The sequence below is a fragment of the Pagrus pagrus genome, assembly GCF_965226575.1.
Source record: "Pagrus pagrus genome assembly, chromosome: 9".
NCBI lineage: Eukaryota > Metazoa > Chordata > Actinopteri > Spariformes > Sparidae > Pagrus > Pagrus pagrus.
In genome coordinates, this window is record NC_140193.1 from 5,622,916 (window position 1) to 5,642,968 (window position 20,053).

The 20,053-nt window shown below is 41.1% G+C and overlaps 2 protein-coding genes across 5 annotated transcripts in view; one reads left to right on the top strand and one right to left on the bottom strand.

The window, feature by feature from the left end:
- The first annotated feature begins 4,639 nt into the window (after positions 1-4,639).
- LOC311262722 (receptor activity-modifying protein 1) lies at positions 4,640-10,357 on the top strand. Of its 2 annotated transcripts, none has more exons than XM_084362362.1 (4): positions 4,640-4,718; positions 6,872-6,917; positions 7,543-7,681; positions 10,075-10,357. In XM_084362362.1, the coding sequence occupies exons 1-4, from the start codon at positions 4,701-4,703 to the stop codon at positions 10,331-10,333; spliced, it is 462 nt and encodes a 153-aa protein (XP_084218488.1). In that variant the 5' UTR covers positions 4,640-4,700; the 3' UTR covers positions 10,334-10,357. The 2 variants fall into 2 exon arrangements, with proteins under 2 accessions (XP_084218488.1, XP_084218489.1); XM_084362363.1 differs by lacking the exon at positions 4,640-4,718 and adding an exon at positions 5,944-6,154.
- A 7,020-nt stretch (positions 10,358-17,377) lies between these two features.
- Positions 17,378-20,053, bottom strand: part of slc4a3 (solute carrier family 4 member 3) — a 44,789-nt gene continuing 42,113 nt past the window's right edge. For all 3 annotated transcript variants that reach the window (XM_084362359.1, XM_084362358.1, XM_084362360.1), the window contains 2 exons: positions 18,894-19,067; positions 17,378-17,468 (listed from right to left, as the gene is read on the bottom strand). In XM_084362359.1, the coding sequence (XP_084218485.1) occupies positions 17,391-17,468; positions 18,894-19,067 (252 nt within the window). In that variant the 3' untranslated portion in view covers positions 17,378-17,390. The remainder of the gene's footprint in view (positions 17,469-18,893; positions 19,068-20,053) is intronic.

The following is a 20,053-nucleotide window of genomic DNA, read 5'->3' on the forward strand; positions in this document are numbered from 1 at the left end:
TCTCACCTTTCTAGGTTTATTAGTGACTACTGAAAGTCTGAGTGACCCTTGGACGATAACAGTTTGAACCTCATGATCCTGAAAGTCAACTGTGTGGGTAAACACTGTGATACCACTGACAGGGTCCTATCTGCTCTCATATTACCTCCTGACCAAACAAGGGAGCCCATTACTCGACCATCAAAGTACATCCTGGAATCATTCGTTTTGGTTTGCTTTATTTGTGCAGATAATTATATAATTTAAGTTTTAAAAAGTGCATTGAAATGACAAATACAACTGACTCTGCACAAGGCAGACTCCAAACTCAAAGCAAACCCTAGAAAACCTGATATTACAACTAGTCCTGAGCGGCTGTGATGTGGCCGCTTCATTTGTTGCACATCACCTGGCACTCAGTTAAAGGTGAAGCCAGGGGGCCAGAAATTCCTCCCCCATTCCTACGCAGCCCAATTATTTTGCTGAGTGGTGGTAGTCAACATAATGTGCCGGGTTGCCGAGTGCATCTGGAAAAAACCCAAGTGATTACGGCCTCAGACTGAAGTGACTGTTGACTTGTGCCCAATGGTGTTGTGACAGTTGTGACACAGGTTTGACCTCACGGTGGCGTTTCTTGCCTCCGCTTTATTCTCTCAGTTTAACTTTGTGTTCTTTTATTTTATCTTAATGGACAAAGAATAATTTATTTTCCTATAGTCAGATAATTACATCAATATAGATGCCCCCCTTTAGAAGCTGTAAAAAGTTCACGCCACCCTACAATTTTTGTCAATTGTAGGGGTAGCAACTATTAAAAAAACCCACCCCCAAGTTTAAGAACTAAAGGCTCAGAAGCGCCACAACTTTTCCCTTGGAGGGCCAAAACTGAAACATTATGACGTGCCGCAGACCAAAAGCAAACACCTGTTGTGCTAGTATAGGAGTATAAGAGGGTGTACAGTAGCTCATGCATGGATTTTTTCCGAAGAAACGTCGATACTCGTGTTCTGTTTGATGATCTGTCTGCTGCAACTTGTGCAATATCTGACTTTTTGACCAAAAAGGCCTACCTGTGGTTATCAAGCAGAATTATACCTATGTTTAATCCGTAGTCTCTAGTTTTAGAGAAGGCACAACAGCAGTAGTAGCAGTAGTGACAATTCAGTTTAAAACTCCCAACATGGTGACGGGATCTGTCAGCATCTGATGTTGTCTTTTCCAAACACCAGCTATGACAGACTCAATGATTAACAGCAAAAATCAGACTAAGTTTAACGTTTGGTTGCCTGTTTATGAGGCGATGCATTCCAACACAACAGCAAATTCAATAAAGCCTGCTTTTAAGAGGGTTATAAATAACGTTTTTTTGAGAGGTGCTTATTCAACTTTATGGCCATTTTGGAAGAGGAAATGAGGCTGAAGGGATGGAAAAATACATTTCTGTTTGCCCTGTAAATAAGTGGGAGAAAGTGCACAGTGTTCTTGGACTGTGTCTGATGTTCCTGAACTATAATGGCGAATATGACATTGTTTGTGGGTGTGTGTGTAAAATTGACTCTGCTGTAAGCCAAATCACAACTGGTACGCCATTTTTTAATTCATTATTTTTTTTTTTTTTTTTTTTTTTAACTGGATTCAAGTCGCATAACTAAATCAATGATTTCATTTTTGGCTTTAAGAATACTTTGTGCTTCATTTAAGATTTAAGACCGGTAAGGAACATGCCACTTAGTATTGTAAGAATAGAAAAAGAAAGTAGTCTGAGTGTCTCGATTAATTTGCAAGGAAATATAGCATAATTACAAGTGATATTAATATATAACATCTTTACTTTGCTCCATTTATTCAAACAGAAAAGTTAGGATTATAGGATTTGACTGTCGGGACTAATGAGGAGCACAAGGGCATGAATGATGATTACGTAGTGACAGATGATGTAATGACGGACTTACACATCAGTCATATGATGAAGCGCGTGCTGCACCTCTTGGGAGACGCCGCGCTAACAGGAAGCTTCTCACCCATTACACGAGGAAGATATTTCCTCGTCTTTGACTGACCCCAGGATGCACGTTAGGGTTTTCCAGCCCTGTAAGTGCAGCTCACTGTGTATAACACGCTGCAGCTTAGCTGCTGGTCTGGGGTATGAAGTAACGTCTGTCAGGCCCTTCCAACCTCACTTGACAGTTGTATAAAGTTTCTGGACTTGGAAAAAAAGGTTTGGTCCAGGACTTAAGGTGGGAAAAAAGCTCTAAATTATAAGTTTTGTTGTATTTTGGAGTAAATTACCTACAAACAAAACTAAATTATAAGTAAGTGTTAGTTGAAAAACACTAAAATAAAGCATGTTAGAAGTAAACTTAAGATCTTTGGTTCTAAAACAGTTTTGGTTAAAGCCACTATATATAGGATTTTAAAGATTTCTTACTTTGGCGCCCTCCCAGTGGTAGATCTATGAAAGAATGTGGCAGACACTCATGCATTACAATGGGTGTTGAAATTTCCATCTTTCTGGCCCAAACTCCAATTTCAACAAAAATTCCAACCCACTGACATTTTAAGGCACTAACAGTTTCCTTCCCACCCACGTACTGTATGCAGCTGCACGATGATGGGAGACACTTGTTCCACTCGACAGCTGGCATATCACAAGACAGTTCAGTCTACGGCCCCTAGAGGCTGGTAAAGCATTGTGCTCATTAGATGCACTCATTGGATAACTGTCTGTTGAAATTAGCCGTCTTACTTTTTTACTGATGGTGGTGAGAAGGGTACGAGAGGGTGACTAAGACCGGTCTGTATTGTTGCACATCCATCTGGTTTGCAGACGGCATAGAGCATCGTAAGAGCCTCTCTCTGCTTTCACTCTTGACTGGATTGTGGACAATTTTCGTGATAATGATTTCTAATCCACCCCAATATCTGATCTCAGATGTCTTTATAGCTACAGTGCATCATCCAGACATGTTGGACAGAGCCAGGCTAGCTGTTTACCACCTGTTTTTTTATGCTAAGCTAATTGCAACCTTTCTCCAGCTCTACACAGTGAATCATGGGATGTTGTTATTATTACACAAATAGCCAAAGCCTGGCACTTTGGCTTAGGCAGGAGGTTTGGGGTTGATGGTTGGGTCAAACACTTTCACCAAGGAGACAAAACCAAAAAACAACACTGACTTATTTTAACTAGCGTACGTAAGTTAATTTATGTAACATAGTTACGTAACTCAACTTTAACAAATGTACTTATTTTAACCGAAGCCGCGATCTTTCACTCAAACTACCAAGTAGTTCAGTCCGAGTACACCATTAACTATTAACAAATTAATTATCTGTATCCATAGCCATACACGGAAGGGGCACTCCAAAAGTGGGTGGTGCTTAACCCCAAAATTGGGCGGGGATAACCCTGAAGTTGCTATCTTAATTGATGAGTTGTTCAGAAGTTGCTGTATTTATTTTCTATAAGAAAACTGCTTCCAGAACAGTCTCAGAATTGAGCTTGAGATCAATGTTTTTAATCACAAGAGAAAGAGAATTATTTACAATTTTTGTATCATATGATATACTTGAAGAAAACAAAATAACTAGCTGGAGAAACATGCTCTGTGCTTCACTTCTTCCTTTCTTCTTCTTCTTCTTCTTCTTCTTCTTCTCTACCTCACATTGCACCCACCTGTACATCACACTATCCTGTCCTGTAGCGCCCCCTGTCAGTTTGTCATTGCAAAAGCAAGTTTTTCTAAACTTGAATGAATAAACTACCCAGTGAGGATTTTTGCTTCATCACCAGTACAGATAGACACATTTTACTTGGATAAAACTTTTTACATCAGCTGTACCTGATACTTGTTTCAGCCGAGTTCTCCCTCAACTCGTTACAGACTGACAACCACGTGACAACAAAGATCACCAACAGTCATATAACGACTGTGGCCTACAACTCTACTTATCACCCACCTACAATCTAGTACGGAGTTCCCCCCTCCAGGCAGCTTAACAACCATTCACACCTGGGCTCACCTAGCCCTAGCAACCCACATGAAGGCCGTTTGGGTAAACGACCCACAAGTGGCCCTAACGACTCTAAAACTCAGAGCTCACGTGTCCTTAACGACTCTGCGAGGACACTCCCACACAGAGTTAGTAACTGAAGAAGTCTCTTGGATGAGAGGTGAAACGTCTTCAACCAACTGAAACGAGTCCAGTTGCCTACAATACAGCACTCAGAACAATCATATATGTTGTTTTGGCAGTCAATGGCAAATAACACTTTTCTGTCAGTCAGGTATGAGGACACGTTGCAAATATCACGTTCGCACTTCATTTCTTCTTCTCTTGTTCCTACCTGAGAAACTATTTTCCATGACTTTACATGGCAGCCACTGTCCAAACAGCACATGCATTTACAGGACCGTGTCTATCTGCAGGGTCTCTCTGTTTGCTCCGTCTCCGACACCATTATGCCTTCAATTTAGAGAAATGGAAATGTTTTCTTATGACCGCTCCTCAGCAATTTCTCCGCTCGCATAAGTGCATTAGGACTGTATTATGTGTACCTGTTGCTTAGCAACGGCAAATGAATGGGCAATAGCTGAACAATGTTGGAACGTTTAATTTTACACTTAAGCAGAACGACCTGATAGTGCAGCGGCGCTGAGAGATATTTTAACTGGGCTCCTGAAAGATCCGTCTTTCAGAGAGTCATTTAGTCGAGACAAATGGAATGCCACGGAAAGGTGATCACATTTTCCACAGTCACTCATTTTCCTCAGTCATGAGTATAATTCAAAGGAGAGGAGTGAAAAGGAGGCCTATATTTGGGAGGATTCTGATATCCAGCTCTTAACAAGAGACTGATGAGGTTGTAGGATTAAGTTTTAAAAAAAAAAAAGGGCTTGGAATGATTTTTAATAAAATATAGTTTCTGTTTTATTATATTGAGAACATTTGACTTGAGGGCAAATTGTTTTCAGGAGACGCCGCTTACGTCTCCTCACAAAAGCAGTGTTAGTTAATAATGTCCACACAAGGGAACATTTCTTTCTAATAGATTTGATGACGCACGTAGTTTACCCATGTAAGTTTAAAAAAAAAATGAAAGCGTCTGCTCTGGAAGCAGGTTCAGAAGCAGATCTGTGGAAAACAGACGATCGTGTAATTCACTCCGGAGAACACCATACAGCCCTGAAGCAAGAAGTCTGTCCAGGATTAATTTTATCAAACAGCGGCTGAGCATGAAGAGCGAGGACTGAATTTGATCCAGTATCCAGTTGTCACCTTAACCAGCATGTAGAGAGAGAAGCTCTGTCTTCACATGAAACTTCAGCTGTAACCTGCATTATTTAAATACGATACGCAGCAAGCCACACAGCAAAAATCAGCTGTGTTGCTCTATGAAAGTTTTTATTAATTAGTTTATGGGTTAACATTTTGAGCAACAACGTTTCCAGGTGATGCTCCCAGTTTGATTTCACTCCAGTTGCATTCGGCATCGTTAGATCGTTTCTAAATGGATCAGGGAATTATACATGTTCACATCCATTTCCGAAAAAAATGAGCATGGACGGGAACATTCAGGTTTCAGTCCACAGACATGAGGCTCATCAGGCGAACTGGAAACTAGGAGTCGCCTCTGGTTGTGAATGTTTGACTTTCTGGTTTGTGTGCATGCCTACCCTGCAAATATCAGCCTGTTCGTGGCACTTCTCCACCTTTTTGCTCAGTGGTTTAGCAAAACCCAGGCCACCCCCTGATCTCTAACCCCTCTCTAACCTTAAATAAGAGTAAGAATTACCACAAGACATAAACATTGGCATTGACCATATATGCGAGATGCAACCATCCGGGCTTGCTGACATTGAGGCCTCTTAGTTCAAGTGTCTCTGGGGGGCTGTGTGTGGAAAATGTCTTTGGGTAGCATGGGAACAGCCGGGCTCAGTCTGGGAAAGGAAGCAGGCTGTCCATTGCTGTTGCACAATCCAATTAGCTCTGAGTTGCACCGATAAGAAACTGGACCAGATCACACAGAGGCTTTTTTGTGACCAGTTGTGCATCTGTGAGTTGGCTGGTAAACTATTCTGAAGCATCTTCAGCACAGGTTGTAATCAAGGCTTTTCCCAGGGATCCACGAGGGGAAACAATACTGCTTTAATCAGCAACGTAGAAGGCCGGGGTACGTGCTCGTACTGTGTTTTCTCTTTGTTTATCAGTTTGGGCATTTAACATGTTAAACCTGCTTTATTTAACTGACATACAATTGACCTTTTGTTTTAGTTTATAACAGATTAAATCCATTTGTTCTGCAGTTTTTTCATTTTTCATTGGGACCTGTAACTAACAGCATTTACAGCATATTTGTTTCACATACAAGCACGGATATTACACGTGTGCATATTTAAAAAAACAAACTTTGTGTTGCTGCATTCCCTAGTAACATCTGTTTTCAGTGTCTGCCTCCCACGAGATAAATTCATTAATTTGTGGGAATGTCCAGGAAGCAGATGGTCATCACGTCTGTTTCAAACACATCTTCAAAATCGGACTTGAGTTGAACATGTTTAAAGATCCTGCTTGGAAAGTAATATAGAGCTCTGTAAACTAAATGTAATGTTTAATCAAAGTGCTGTCTGGCAACATTATCACTCAAGTGTGGGTGAGGAAGTGGAATAAAACTGATTTTTCAGCTGGAGAAAGCGTGTCAGTCGCCCTGACATTAAACACGTCACAAGTCGAGACAACAAAGATTTTGATTGACCCACTCTGACTCGTGCAGGGCCACCAGTCTGCTTATCTTCTTCCTAATGTTTGCATATTAAAAGGTAGACCGTACACTGTGTGAAAGATCCCATCCTGTGACACATTGATGAAAGTTTTACAATATTTTGAATAGATGGTGTTGACTGTTTCCTTGGTGCTGCTCATCTTCGTCAGGACAGGTAAGCCAGGTTTTAAATAAAGCCGGGTGCTTACAAGGTACTTTGGTTTGAAGTTTAAATAATCATTATCTGAGAAGAGCTGTGAGCAGGAATAATAAACATAGTTATGTAAAGGTTTAAAGAATGGATGCACATGTGATGCACTAACATCAAAAAAATGGATGAATATGCACAAAAGACGGTATTGATAGCATGTAAGCTAATGTTAAATCCAGTCACTTTTTATTTTTAATTAGTTTTTTGACAACATATCAGACATCAACAACACATCCTCATACCTAAATGATGAGAGTTATGCGTGTACTGTACACTAAGTTATGCGTGTACTGTAACTTCACTATGTAAGTAAGTTAAAATAACTTATCGAACTGCAGTTTCCTGGGTGAAAGTCCCGTGCTTGTTCAGTCCACCCACCATCCCCAAACTCTTTATACTACCTCACCTGATTTCCTCCTTTGCTCCCGTAATAATTACTATAGCCACTAGAGGTCACTGTAAACGGGTTGTAATAAGCTGCTTTGGCTCTATAAGGTTGTTTTTCTGATGAGGACGGGCTGGACAGTGAGGGCTGCTGTTTGCTTTGAGCTGTGTGGAAACTTCTCACTTACGCGTCTGTTTTCTTCAGGACTGGCTGCGAAATTTGTCGTTCCAACATGTGACCGGTACATGTTTGACAGCAATGTCGACAACTGCCTGTCAGACTTCAACAGGAGCGTGGAGACGAGCGGATATCAGGACGGGTGTCCGTGGCCGGCTGTGAAACGGTAAAATCTTATTTTCGCTGTCTCTTTGCCATCATTTACAAAATGTTTTGAGAAAATCTGAAAAAGAAACTGCTGTAAAGAGAAAGTGCTGATCCACACATCTTCTAAAGAAATGTTTCGGCTAACAATAAATCCTTTTTGAGTTGCTTACAGCTGTTATTTCAGTGTGTCCGACACATACTTAACCAACATAAATATAGGTATCATATTGGTATTGGAGATACCTAACATTAAAAGACTTGAATCAAGACCAGGGCTTTGATTAGAACATCTAAAATGATAAGTTGTGCACATATGCCCATACCATCTGTGAGTCTTAGCATGCACGTGTTGCAGGAAGCTGTCCTTGAGTTCAACATTGTAGGGCCCAGTGAGTGAAAATGCAGGATGGCTGGATTAAATGGCACATTACACATTTTTTAATGGCCTTTTCAGTGAAGATATATGACCTTTAGTCATAGGAAAGTCAGATACTTTACTGTTTCCTGGCTACGTTTGGTTCTGGTCGAACGTTCGAGCTAATTACTCACCTTTTGATGAAAAAGCGCTCGACTGTTGCTCCTGGTTTCGTATTTCCAGACGGCAGTTGTTTGTGGAGACTTTTCACTCTTGCCGTGTTACCTACAGTAGACTTTAATTATGACTGTAATAATCCATATTTGACCGTTAACATGATTTGGGGCTGAGCTCAAATGGTGTTAGGGTGGAGCGTCCATCATCACAAGGAGCCCAGCTGGTTTATCAGGCTTCCAGCTGTCAACCTCCGTGGATGTTTTCCACACGAAACTGTTGTAGTGGCAATTTAATTGCATGATTTATGTAGTTGTAACGAGGCTATGGTCGCTTCTCCAACCAGAAGACGTGACATATCAGACTTACCAGTGAAATGTAAGCTGCCTCCTAAACATCAGTGTGGGACTTCTCCGTATATAAAAAGCTTGGGGCGAGATGTTTTTGGCTCACTTTATCTGAATATGCTGAGTTTAAAAATAAAATTGCAGCTCTAAGGGACCACGCCAGCTCACTTTAAATCATATTGGTAAATTAGTGACCATTTTCCAAACCATGCTTTAGCTCGGCGGTTCTCAACCCTTTGAGTTTCTTTTAATTATTTCCATCATTTGCTCTGACGGACGCTATTTCAGACTCTCGGGGCACCTGGAAAACTTATGTGCTGAAAAGCGTGTTGCATTACTGTGACATCTGCTAACCTGGTGTTAACCCCATGTCATCCATTTTAGCTTTGGCAATATTTACTGTAATTGTTGGCCTGGTGGTGATGTGGACTGATGGGATTATATGGGCCGGCTATAGCTCAGGAGGTAGAACAGGTTGTCTAGTAATTGGAAGGTTGCTGGTTCAAATCCCCAGCTGCATGTCGAAGTGTCCTTGAGCAGGCAGCTGCACTTGTTTCTGATCCTTGAAGACGTTTCACTCCTCATCTGAGAATCTTCTTCAGGTCTAACTAACTGGAGGGGAGTTGCAGGCTTTTAAACTCTGTGTGGGAGTGTCCTTACAGAGTCGTTAGGGCCACTTGTAGGTCGTTGACCCAACCGGCCTTCATGTGGGTTGTTAGAGCTATGAGCCCAGGTGTGAATGGTTGTTAAGCTGTCTGGGGAGGGAACTCAACACTGCATCGTAGGCCACCTCCTCTGTTCAAAGATGGCCGTTCCAGCTCGACGTAGATGGAGCTCCAGTTAGTTAAAACTGAGGAAGCTTCTCGGATGAGAGGTGAAACGTCTTCAATGATCCGAAATAAGTTGATACAGCACTTAGAGTTACCACGACCTGGATGACTGACAACCTTCATCAACATTCATTAAAAATGCAGAACATGAAATAGAAAATGCCTCAACACCCATTTCTGGAACTATTATACATGTTTTTTTCTTCAAGACATTGTCTTTCATTCATTTCCATGTTAAAGTCAACATGCAGAGACTTGAAACATCATACAACACAATAAAAAAACATTTAATGTATTTTTGTATTTAATTTTACTGTTTAATGACAAAGCTGTGAGACGCCAGGATCTATTAATGAGAAATGTTCGTATTGCTTCACCGTGCAACTGTTAAATGACACCTAAATGACAGGAATGATACACACTGCACCCTCGACAACACAAGAAAGTTAAAGCTGCTGTTAGTAAGTCAAATACTGACTCTTTTATGTAGTGGTTCTACAATCCCAAGGCGTCAGTATTTGACGAGTTGGGAATTAGACTCAAAAATCAACTATCTTACCAACAGGAGCTTAAAGTCAAATTATAAAGCGCTATCTGAATCTCAGCCTTCAAATTAATGTCAATTCCTACAGCCCCACAATAGTGAAATCTTCAGGACTGCTGGAACCATCTTCATCCATCTGAACTTTACTCTCTTCTTCTGCAGCGTCTACAACAAACTGAAGCACTGCGTCGACGGCTGGGCAAAAGAGTCCTGGTGTTCGGGCCGCGGATTTCTCGTCGACAAGATCTTTTTGAAGGTCCACGAAACGTACTTTTCATTCTGTGGACAGGTCCACGACCCCCCGCTCACCACTGTCATCATGTTAATAGCACCTGTCGTCATAGCCACACTTTTCCTGCCACTTCTGTGTCACGGTCTCACCACCTACAACATAGAGATGCCCGGCAGGTTGGGGCTCTGATGAGCTGGAGCTGGAGCCTGGGACTTATTCTCATAATTGTGGCCCGTTCTGACAGTTGGTCATGCTAACTTCACACTCAACAAATGTGGATAGGATGGATGTTCGCCCTGATAAAATCTGCCTGAAGTCTCTAAAACAAAGTTAACATGATTCTGGACACAAACATACAAACAAAGACCAACATATTCTTAAAAGTGTCCCGCTAATGTTCAATACGTTCAAATCGTTTAATTTCCATACTTACACATGATTTTAAAGGCTCACCCCTTGAAGCCATTCATCATTTTATTCATTAATTCATCCATCATCATCCTTTTTTCTCCCCAAAATGTCAAAATGTTCTCTAACCCTCACTAGCTGGGTGTGTAATGTGGTTCTGTATATCAGCATGCATCACACATATCATACTTTCTGTAGACAGAAATTCATACTTGACTGTCTGAATGCTTTTGCTGTGAATGTCTCAACTTTCTGGAACTCATTATTTTGTCATATGTTGAACCCCACCCATCTGGCACCTATAGTAAGTAGAGAAAAAACCCCAAAAACCTTTAACAGTGATTTACTGTTTTCGGTCCAGCTTCATTCCAGACGTCTCTATGTTGATCCCTGAATCTGTATTGTGTTGTAACTTTTTGTTTAAAGAAAAGAAAATGATTCTGTTTGTATTTGAAACACATAATAAATATTTATTTCAGACAAAAAAATAATGCTTTACAGTCGTTTGAAAACCTCTTTACAGCGATAGCAAGGTGGACCTGCTATACAATTATCCACACAACAAAGTGTCAGTCTGTTACGAACGCTAACACACTGCATTTCATCAATTCGTCATCAGATTACATCAAAGAAGGATCGTCGTACAGACCTCGTGAAGAACTGTGTCGTCAAAACAATTGTAAAGCTGCATTTTAGCAACGTGTTTGAACGTAATAACGTGAACTCATTCTAGTAACACCAATCTCACCGTGGATCAACACCCAGAATCTGCAGTTCTACCTGCCTCGCATCGAACAGAGAGGAAGCAAACAAGAGGGCGTTGAAGAGAGTCGAGCACACAGCGATCCAAAAAGGAGTACAGGACACAAATTATACCCATGATGCTCGGTTTCTGCTGGATGTGTAACAAGGACGATTCACGCATTTACCTTCACTCGGCTTTCTGTTTCTTTTCTGTGCCCCGGGAGTTAGAAAATGCTTAATGCAGCTTTAACAGTCCTCTTAGATAAATACTTGTGTTTTAATGGAAATCATGGCTTTCAATGAGCGAAAACACTGAAATAAAACCATTAATGTCACTGAATACAAAGAGACTATCCCCAAAGGATTAGTATTCAACCTAAAAACATAAGGAGATCGACAAAATCTGATGACAAAGACCTAAAATTAGGGAAGCTAATCCTGCTAAGGGAGCTAATCCTTTGGTATGCAGTGTGATTAAAAAGAAAAATGAAATGCATTCCAGAAGTATCCCAAAAAAAAAGATCCTTTTTCCACTTTAACTGTCGCTCTTCAGGGAACAACCTTCTTTATAATAGTCGATCTAGTTTCACACATATCTGATTTACAGCTACACGACGGTCGAACCCCAGCACACTTATTCCATATGCTAGAAACCTCCGAGATCGCCAGACGTAACGATGTCGAATTAAAAGAGGTTCAACAATAACAGAGCCGGGTCTCAGATTTGGGTGGGTGGTCCGCACGGCTACCACGGTGGTATCAGGCGACGAATTGTGGTGAACTCGACTCATTGACATGGCAGAACTCTTTGAGGGTCAAAAAAACTATTTTTCTTTTTCGTCTCGCGTGTTTCCAACATCTAGCACCCAGACAGAAGAGTGGCAGCAACCCGCACTTCATATTATCTTAAATAATACCCACAATTCTACTTTTTCTCTTAATGTAAATACTGGAAGGATGTTTTGCTACAGTACAGTATATGCTGTGCCGGCTCCGTCTCGGCTCTGGACCTCCGCACTCATACTCAGACACACCAGTTCTTGTCATAACAAGAGCACGTGGACGTGTTGAACAGTCCAACAGACTTGTGTTCTCAGACAACAAAGGATGTTGACCCGTGTGACTCTTTTAACCACTGTGGGTCAACCGGCACAGCAGATACACTTTCTTACTGGATTCAGAAGGCAGACGCCAAACGACCGGGCCAAATGTTATCGGTCAAAAGTCACATCAGAAGTTTGAAAAGCTGATTTCTGCACAGTGATTCAGATCTTTATCTGAATGGAGTTTTTGACCCCACCATCACGTTTGGTGTTAATCTAATCTTTGTGTCTCACAGCGTTGCACTTGTATAGTAAGTGTTGCGGGTGTACTTAACTGAATATCGGCCTGTTGCTGTTCATGTATGGAAGTTTATTAATGACAAAATTATTCACAAATTAATAAAGACCAGGGGTTGAGAATGTCAAACCGTTTGCCAGCAATTTTTTGGGCAAACGGGCTTCAACAAAACATGTGCACGTCGAGCTTGTAAAGGTCACCGTTAAAATCTTCAAATCGGATGATGCTCGGTTCAATCGACTGTTTCTGCTTTCAGTTGGAGTTTAAACTGACAAAACACAGAGCGACAGCCTGGCTGCTCACTGACTGTGAGGGCTGTAGCTGCTGTACAAGGAGGTCGTGTCCTCCGTATACTTGTGTTAGGAATTTTAAAGGATTGTGCCAATATTTCTTTAGACTTGGTTTCTTTTAAATTTGACAGATTTTAAGCCAAGGAAAATGATTAAAAGCAAAAGAGAAAAACAGCTTTAAGACAATCATGTAGCGATACGCTGTCACATGTTACTGTTTTAACCTGTTAATCCCGAGCGGTAACATATAAGTGAAATATATAGTTTGGTACCTGAGAAATTTTAAATGGCACATTTGGAGTTTTGTAGTAAAACCTCTAATTTTGCTCTGATTCACTTTATTAGCGTAAACATTGTCAGAGGTGATGTTCAGATGTTTTGCTGTGGGTTGCTACAATTGTACATTTCTTAGGCGGAAATAAAATCTTTAATTTGTGACAAATATACTTATACTTACACATCTGAACAAATATTCAAGAGTTCCCTTTATTATGACGCCTTGATTCTTCAAACAGACCTTGTAGTTGCAGAGATGCACTCTGTTAATAATTTTTGAGCAGAGACCCAAAATGGAGGCCAGTTCTTTAAAGGTTAAATAAAAGAATAAATAAAGGCAAAATAAAGCTGTTGATGAATTAAGAATGTAAAAATATCCATATTAACGGTGCGTTCATGTTCTGTCAGAATGATGGGAAAACTAATGCCCCCTCGAGTAAAGAACATTTTGGTTCACGAGTTGCCAAGTAAATATTGGGTTGATGTAAAGACACTTTTACCAAAGTCAGACATTGTATAGTCATTTAATCGTGTCCTTTATGCTTTAATTTAAACACAAAACAACTTCTTTTCGGCGTCCATGTTGCTCCTACGGTCCAACATGTCACTTCAAACACATGGAAGTCGGGAAGAACGACGTCCCAACTTGGGAAAAGGGACCATCTGAGGAGCAGGTGAACGCAGCATGACACAACAGCTTACTTGTTTTTCCTATGCCTCTTAAAATTATATGTGGGAGCGGGCGGTTGGCTAAACCTCAGCATTTAAAAGAATCGAGCTATAGTCTCACTCGATTACATCAAACACAATTCTTCTTGTGTACCTAAAGCAACCCTTCAACTGTGTCTGAATAGCTTTTGTCATTAATGAATCTCCATTTGCTGGACAGCTTTTTCTGATTCTGACAAACAATATGACGAGCCTGTAAACACAGGGCAGCCAAACATTTACATTCAGTAACGTCATGAAAACTTATCAGCGCCTTTTGCCCTCGGTTTGCCATTCCTGTCCCCTGTAACATAAACATGTGGCTGAGAGGGTCCGGCCTGTATCGACTGCGATAGAGTGCTAATGTAAAGCACAGTCAGTAACTCATTAACTCGGAGGAGCTGCACAATTAAACACAAACGACCGCAGGTGAGTGCTTCACAACAAAGTGAGGCTTGGAGTGTGAAGAGAACAACGGAGGGTTAATTTACAGGTAAAACTGCGCGTCACTCTTTTCTCTTGACCTCCTTTTCCTCCATTATGCGACAGCCATATATATTTTTTTACATTGCAAGTGTTGGATTGCCTTGACCGCTTTATGTACACAAAAGAGACGACAAACTAAAGGCTGGGAAGCAATATTTACAGATCGAAGGTCAGTTTCCCCTGAGACAGAATTCTTGCATGGCTCGTAAATGTGGGTCACGGTTATGTGAAGTGAGATACTAATAATTCTTGTGGGTTAGCATACAAAAACTACACTACACTGCTGACCATTCAAAGTATTTTATGTGTACTTTCAATGTCACAACCTGTGCTTCACTTTGTAGCACTTTGGAGTTTTTTTCAGTAGATTATACGCCCACAGCGGTGATCGTTATTATCCAGTAAATACAAGAAAACATAATGAGTTTTTTCCGTCATATTTAATAGTTATTTACAGAAACCTCCTCAGCTGCCACACAGTGTCTCTTTACTATGAATATTTTTTATCCGTTGTAGAAAAAAATGGAAGGTGTGAGGATAGAAGGTAGAAGGCATTTTTTACGTCTCGGCAAACCATGGAGATGCTCAAATTTGTACGCTTCGCACATATCATATCAAAACTTCTGCAATACCCATCACGGTGGCAAGAGACCGGCACCATCCTCACTGGGGAGATGATCAATATCCACGTTTGTTGTTGGGCAGCGACTTCTAGTGGCTGTAGTAATAATTACAGCAGCAAAGAAGGAAGTCAGGTGAAGTAGTATAAAGTTAAGTCATGTAACTTCAGTTACCTACATAATGTTGTTACGTTCAGAACTGAATTTACATCAGTGACGTTGTGTTTATTCAAACTACAATGTTCTCCTGAACCTAACCGACTGCAACCGTACGATGAGGCGCCAGTGCATCTTTCGTGGGTGTGCTGCAACAGTGATATATGTCTTTTTGGGAGGTACTATCCACCTATTCAATCATTTGGGTTTGAAGATGGGTTGGACAGACGGTTTATGACGGTGTCTCAACATTTGTATGCATGTAAACATGATATTTTCCTACTTACAACCAAGTTGTCCAGTGCCTTAACCTGACCAGACCATAAGCTCACGTAAAGATAGTTGCAACATATCCGTGGTTTGCAGAAACCTACATTAAACTGCATCACAACATTAATTCTGGCAAGTGGGTTGCTGCAGAAATGTGTTAATCCTTTCTAATAAGCACCTTTCAGGTAATCTCGTGCTATCGTCCACCAAGAGTCGAGTAGGTCCATTGCAGTGAGGAGATACTGCCAGGTTACAGCACATCTGCTGCTATCTGATCTTTGACTACTATCTATATCTATATCTATATCTATATCTATATATATATATATTTCTTTTTTACAAAACTTTATCATACAAAACCATCGTGTTTGATAAAGCTGACAAAGACCATCCCAGAAACACTAGCTTTAGCTCCAAAATGAAGTATTTTGAGTGGAATCTACATCAGTCTCTTCCACTGAAACACGAGCATCACACACGCTTGATACTGAATAATTAACTCTCTTATGAAATGTTGTGCCACCAACTGGTGTCTCTGTGTGACAGAAGTAAGGTTTCTGAAAACGTTGCGGAGTGTCAGCGGCTGAGCGGTAATTAAAATTCTATAGTGGGCTCAAAATATAGGAGGTGAAAACTAAATCTCTGGGCATTTTCAAAAACAACTCTGAACACAGATGGTACATTATAATTCCAAGCTCACAGTCGTACTGTACAATGCATCATTCATACATTCTGCCAACACTCAACTGTTCCCCAGCGTTTCTCAGTGCTTGTGTGTGTTTTGCTTAGTTTTCTATGCTTTTCCAGTCGAGTGTGTTATTATATTATTCATGACATCAGTGAAAAAAATGCGCCGCGCGATGGAAATATTGCAGAGAAGATGAAAGAACCCATGAATAACGACATATTTTCTTGTTTTTGAACGTGTCAAACCTACACTAATGTTCTTTTTATTTCACACTATTTCTTATAGCTGGAGTCTAAACATCACTGAGAAATCTGGCGTGGCGTTCAAGTCCAACCGTCACAAAATAAATAGATACGACAAAGTAGAAAAATAAGGTTGAGACCAGTGTTCGCTATTTACTTATTACATCCAAGGTCACAATAACGGGGTCAGTGGACTGGTATGTCGGGCATTAAACACCTAACAAAGTACAGTAACACCCCTCGAGGAGGCTTGCACAGTCTCTGCAGAGATTTTGGCTTCAAGGGGAGACTACATTTAGAGGGAAGGCTTCGTGCCAGGGGAGCTCGGTTGGCAGCGACAAAAGTGAACTTTTGCCCAGTCAAAGTGCTCATTTTCTAAAAGTCTGTACAGAAAGGAAAAGGACTACTTAACTCCTTGTTTGCACATCATTGCAACCTATAGGCAATGGCAGTAGTATAAAGGAAAAACGGCAGCTAAACTACAGCATGTAGGCAGTGGAGCTCAGGGCTTTGAGATTTAGGGTCAATTCGCCTGAACAATTATGAATTTTGGTGAAAAATGAAATGAAATGAAAGCAAAATTGACCCTGCGTCCCACGTTCAGGACAAAAAATATATCATCCAGCCTGCTGTAGTCCTAGAGGTCACCATCATCATTGCACTTACGCCCAGAACCTGCAGAGTAATTAAAGGGATACAAAGGACAAAAAGTTTTTTGCATCGTCCACGTCAGGTAGGCTGCTCAGAGCTGATTTCAGGCCTCTGGCACAATAAACATCTTCAGGGGGGGTTTAACACGACGCCACCACGGAGATCTAACATTAGGTGTGCTCTTTAACAAACAAAGGTAAGAGGTGATTATCCAGCTATAGCTTTTTGAATATTTTACAAACAGGTAGCCTCCTCTCGCTTTTGTCACCGCTACCCACAGACAACTGAGGTTTTCCCCAAAAGAGGCTCGCTCTGATTGGTCAGAGCTGGAGGATGAAAGGACGTCATCTTTGGCCGGGGTTGAATTTACACAAGCATGTGGATCTCGTTGTACTCGTCTCGTCCGTCTTCGTCAAAGTTGGGGGAATCCTCGTCGCAATCCAGCTGTGGGAAAACAAATTATCTTCAGTCGCTTTCATTCAAGGTTTGCTCAAAGGGAAGACAAGGCACCTTATGATGGCTTCACACCATGGACTCAGACTAGGAGCATGTTATAAAACGTGGGACATGCTTTCAGGTGTACTCAGGTGGATCTTATGATAATATATACATGATTTTAGCATCAATTCAACAGCTAAACTTCTCTTAAATCTGCTCAGTATGAAGGGAAATGTTTGACATTTTTGGAAATATACACTTTGCTCTACTTTGCTTTCTTCTTCTTTGAGTTAGATAAGAAGACTGATGCTAGTCACATGTCCACGCTCTAAATCTGAAGCTACAGCCAGCAGCTGGCTAACTTAGCTTAGCTTAAATACTGATGAAAGGGCTGAGATGAACCCCTCGGTTTGGAGGTTAAAAAAACTGCTTATCATCACTCAAGATCACTAATTATCATGTTGCATACCATTCGTTTAATCTAGGGACAGGTCATGACTTTTGAATAGTTCACTATGGTTTTGTATGAAAAAATATATTTCTGGCACCTGGAAATAACCTGATACCACCAGTGTTTTCCACACAAGGTCAGTATAAGCCCCTGTTAGTTTAATCTATACTTCTTACTGGGAGTAATGTGCCACAACATTTCCAATATTTGGAAGCAGACGATATAAGTTAGCTGACTGCTAGCTTCCTCTTTAGCACATAGACCTCTGAATACAAATCAATCTTCTCCTCTAATTGTCAGAAAGAAAGCCAAAGTATTTCCTTAAATACAGCAGCTCCAGCTCTTCATGCTTGCAGCTCTTGGCTTGTTTGTTAAAAAAGCCAGTCTGGACCATATGAACCAAACTACAGGTATTAAAGTGCCTGGGAGGGTAAAAGTTACAAGGCTAATGTGTATCCGACATCACGGAGGTCCAATTTAGGTCATTTAACTTCATTTCAAGGTCCTGGGTAGTTTGAGGCAGTTCTACGGAGCCTTCGGGTTCGTGAGACCTTTGGATGAACGCAACGCAATTGGTGGTCAAGTTAAGAACAAAGCTGTTTATTCTAGCTCCTGCAAAAGTGAACATTTTGGAAATGGAAGGTTTTAATCTGACAGTGATGACATGTGTGGGGTTTGGGGGATCTAACCAAGAAAACAACGGAGCCTCGCTTCAGGACGAACTGTGAATCTCTTTCTGGTCAGAGGACGGAGCAAAAAGAAATATTTGCATATCGCTTGAAAATATTTGGAAGAGGGAGCCGTCCCTGATCGCAGAGGAGAAAATCATTCGTAGCATTTTACTTTCAGAGATGATCGAGCAGGTCGACATCCATCTCATGTTAAATCTGCTGTAAAATAAGTATCTGGAGGTTTTGTGGGATCAGATTATCGTGGCGAAGACTCAAACATTCATGGAGTATCTGTGCGAGCCAACCTACCGCCTGGAGCTCACGTTCCTCGAAGACCCTGGAGAGGATGAGGCGGCGCAGCGGCACCGTCATGATGAGGACGAAGGGGAACGCCAGGGAGGCCACGGTGGACTTGACTACCCACAGGGCCACGATGCACGCCAGCTGCGTCAGGGTGAACATGTTCATGCGCCATGTCTTCACCTGAAGCAACACACACACACACACACACACACACACACACACACACACGTGGTGGTTAATGGGCAGAAAACCAGTAGACCATAGCTCCACAGTACAGACACATTAAACACTCTGAACACAAACTGGTCCCCAGCATTAAGAATATATCACATGTTTTTGGCTCCATCTAGTGGAAAATCCTGCATCTAATGATTTTGTGTCAGATATGCAACTTCTTGTAAACTTTTCCTGACTTTTTCCTGTGTTCTTCATGAACCACAAACTTGTTTTCAATCCAATACTAAATAAAATCAGTATGAGAATGACTAGTTTTGAGACAGATGCTGTTAGAGGTCATGATTTACAGAGTGAAAGCAGAATTATGAGGCTACTTCTGTGTTATTTATTTTGTTTTGAATCAAAAACATGTGAAAACTGACCATATTTTAATCATAATGTGATTTAATGACGCTGTCACACAGCCGATCACTGTGTGCACTCACACAGCAGCGACAGACGAGTGTTCACGTGCAGTTTGCATGCATGGATCCTGTTTTTTGGAAAGTACTGATGTCAGTACGTAAGGTGTTGATCCATTCAGACCCTTTTTCTGCCTGCGCCTTCTGTAGGATCGTCCAGTAATGTATTATACACAATGCCAACACGTTTTCACGGTTACTAACTAATATGCTGCCATTTCATGTCCTCCACCCCTCTGTCTCTGATTGTTCAAACATACTTTATCATTGGAATGTTTCTTTTTTCTATTTTTTTGTCTTTAAAAGTTGGTTTTGCTTGTGCACATCTGTCATTTCCCCCCTCACCTTAGCTTAAAGGCTTTTTTCAAGTCAGTGTCTATGAACCCTGAAAGAGGTTTTCCTTATTGCAATCATTCCTCCTACTGACAGTGTCAGTAAGACAACAAAACAATGTCCTTGTTCTGGTTTAACAGCATGGATGAACCCTTGTTCCAGGTTTTAGGAAACACCAACATGCTGGTTAAACAG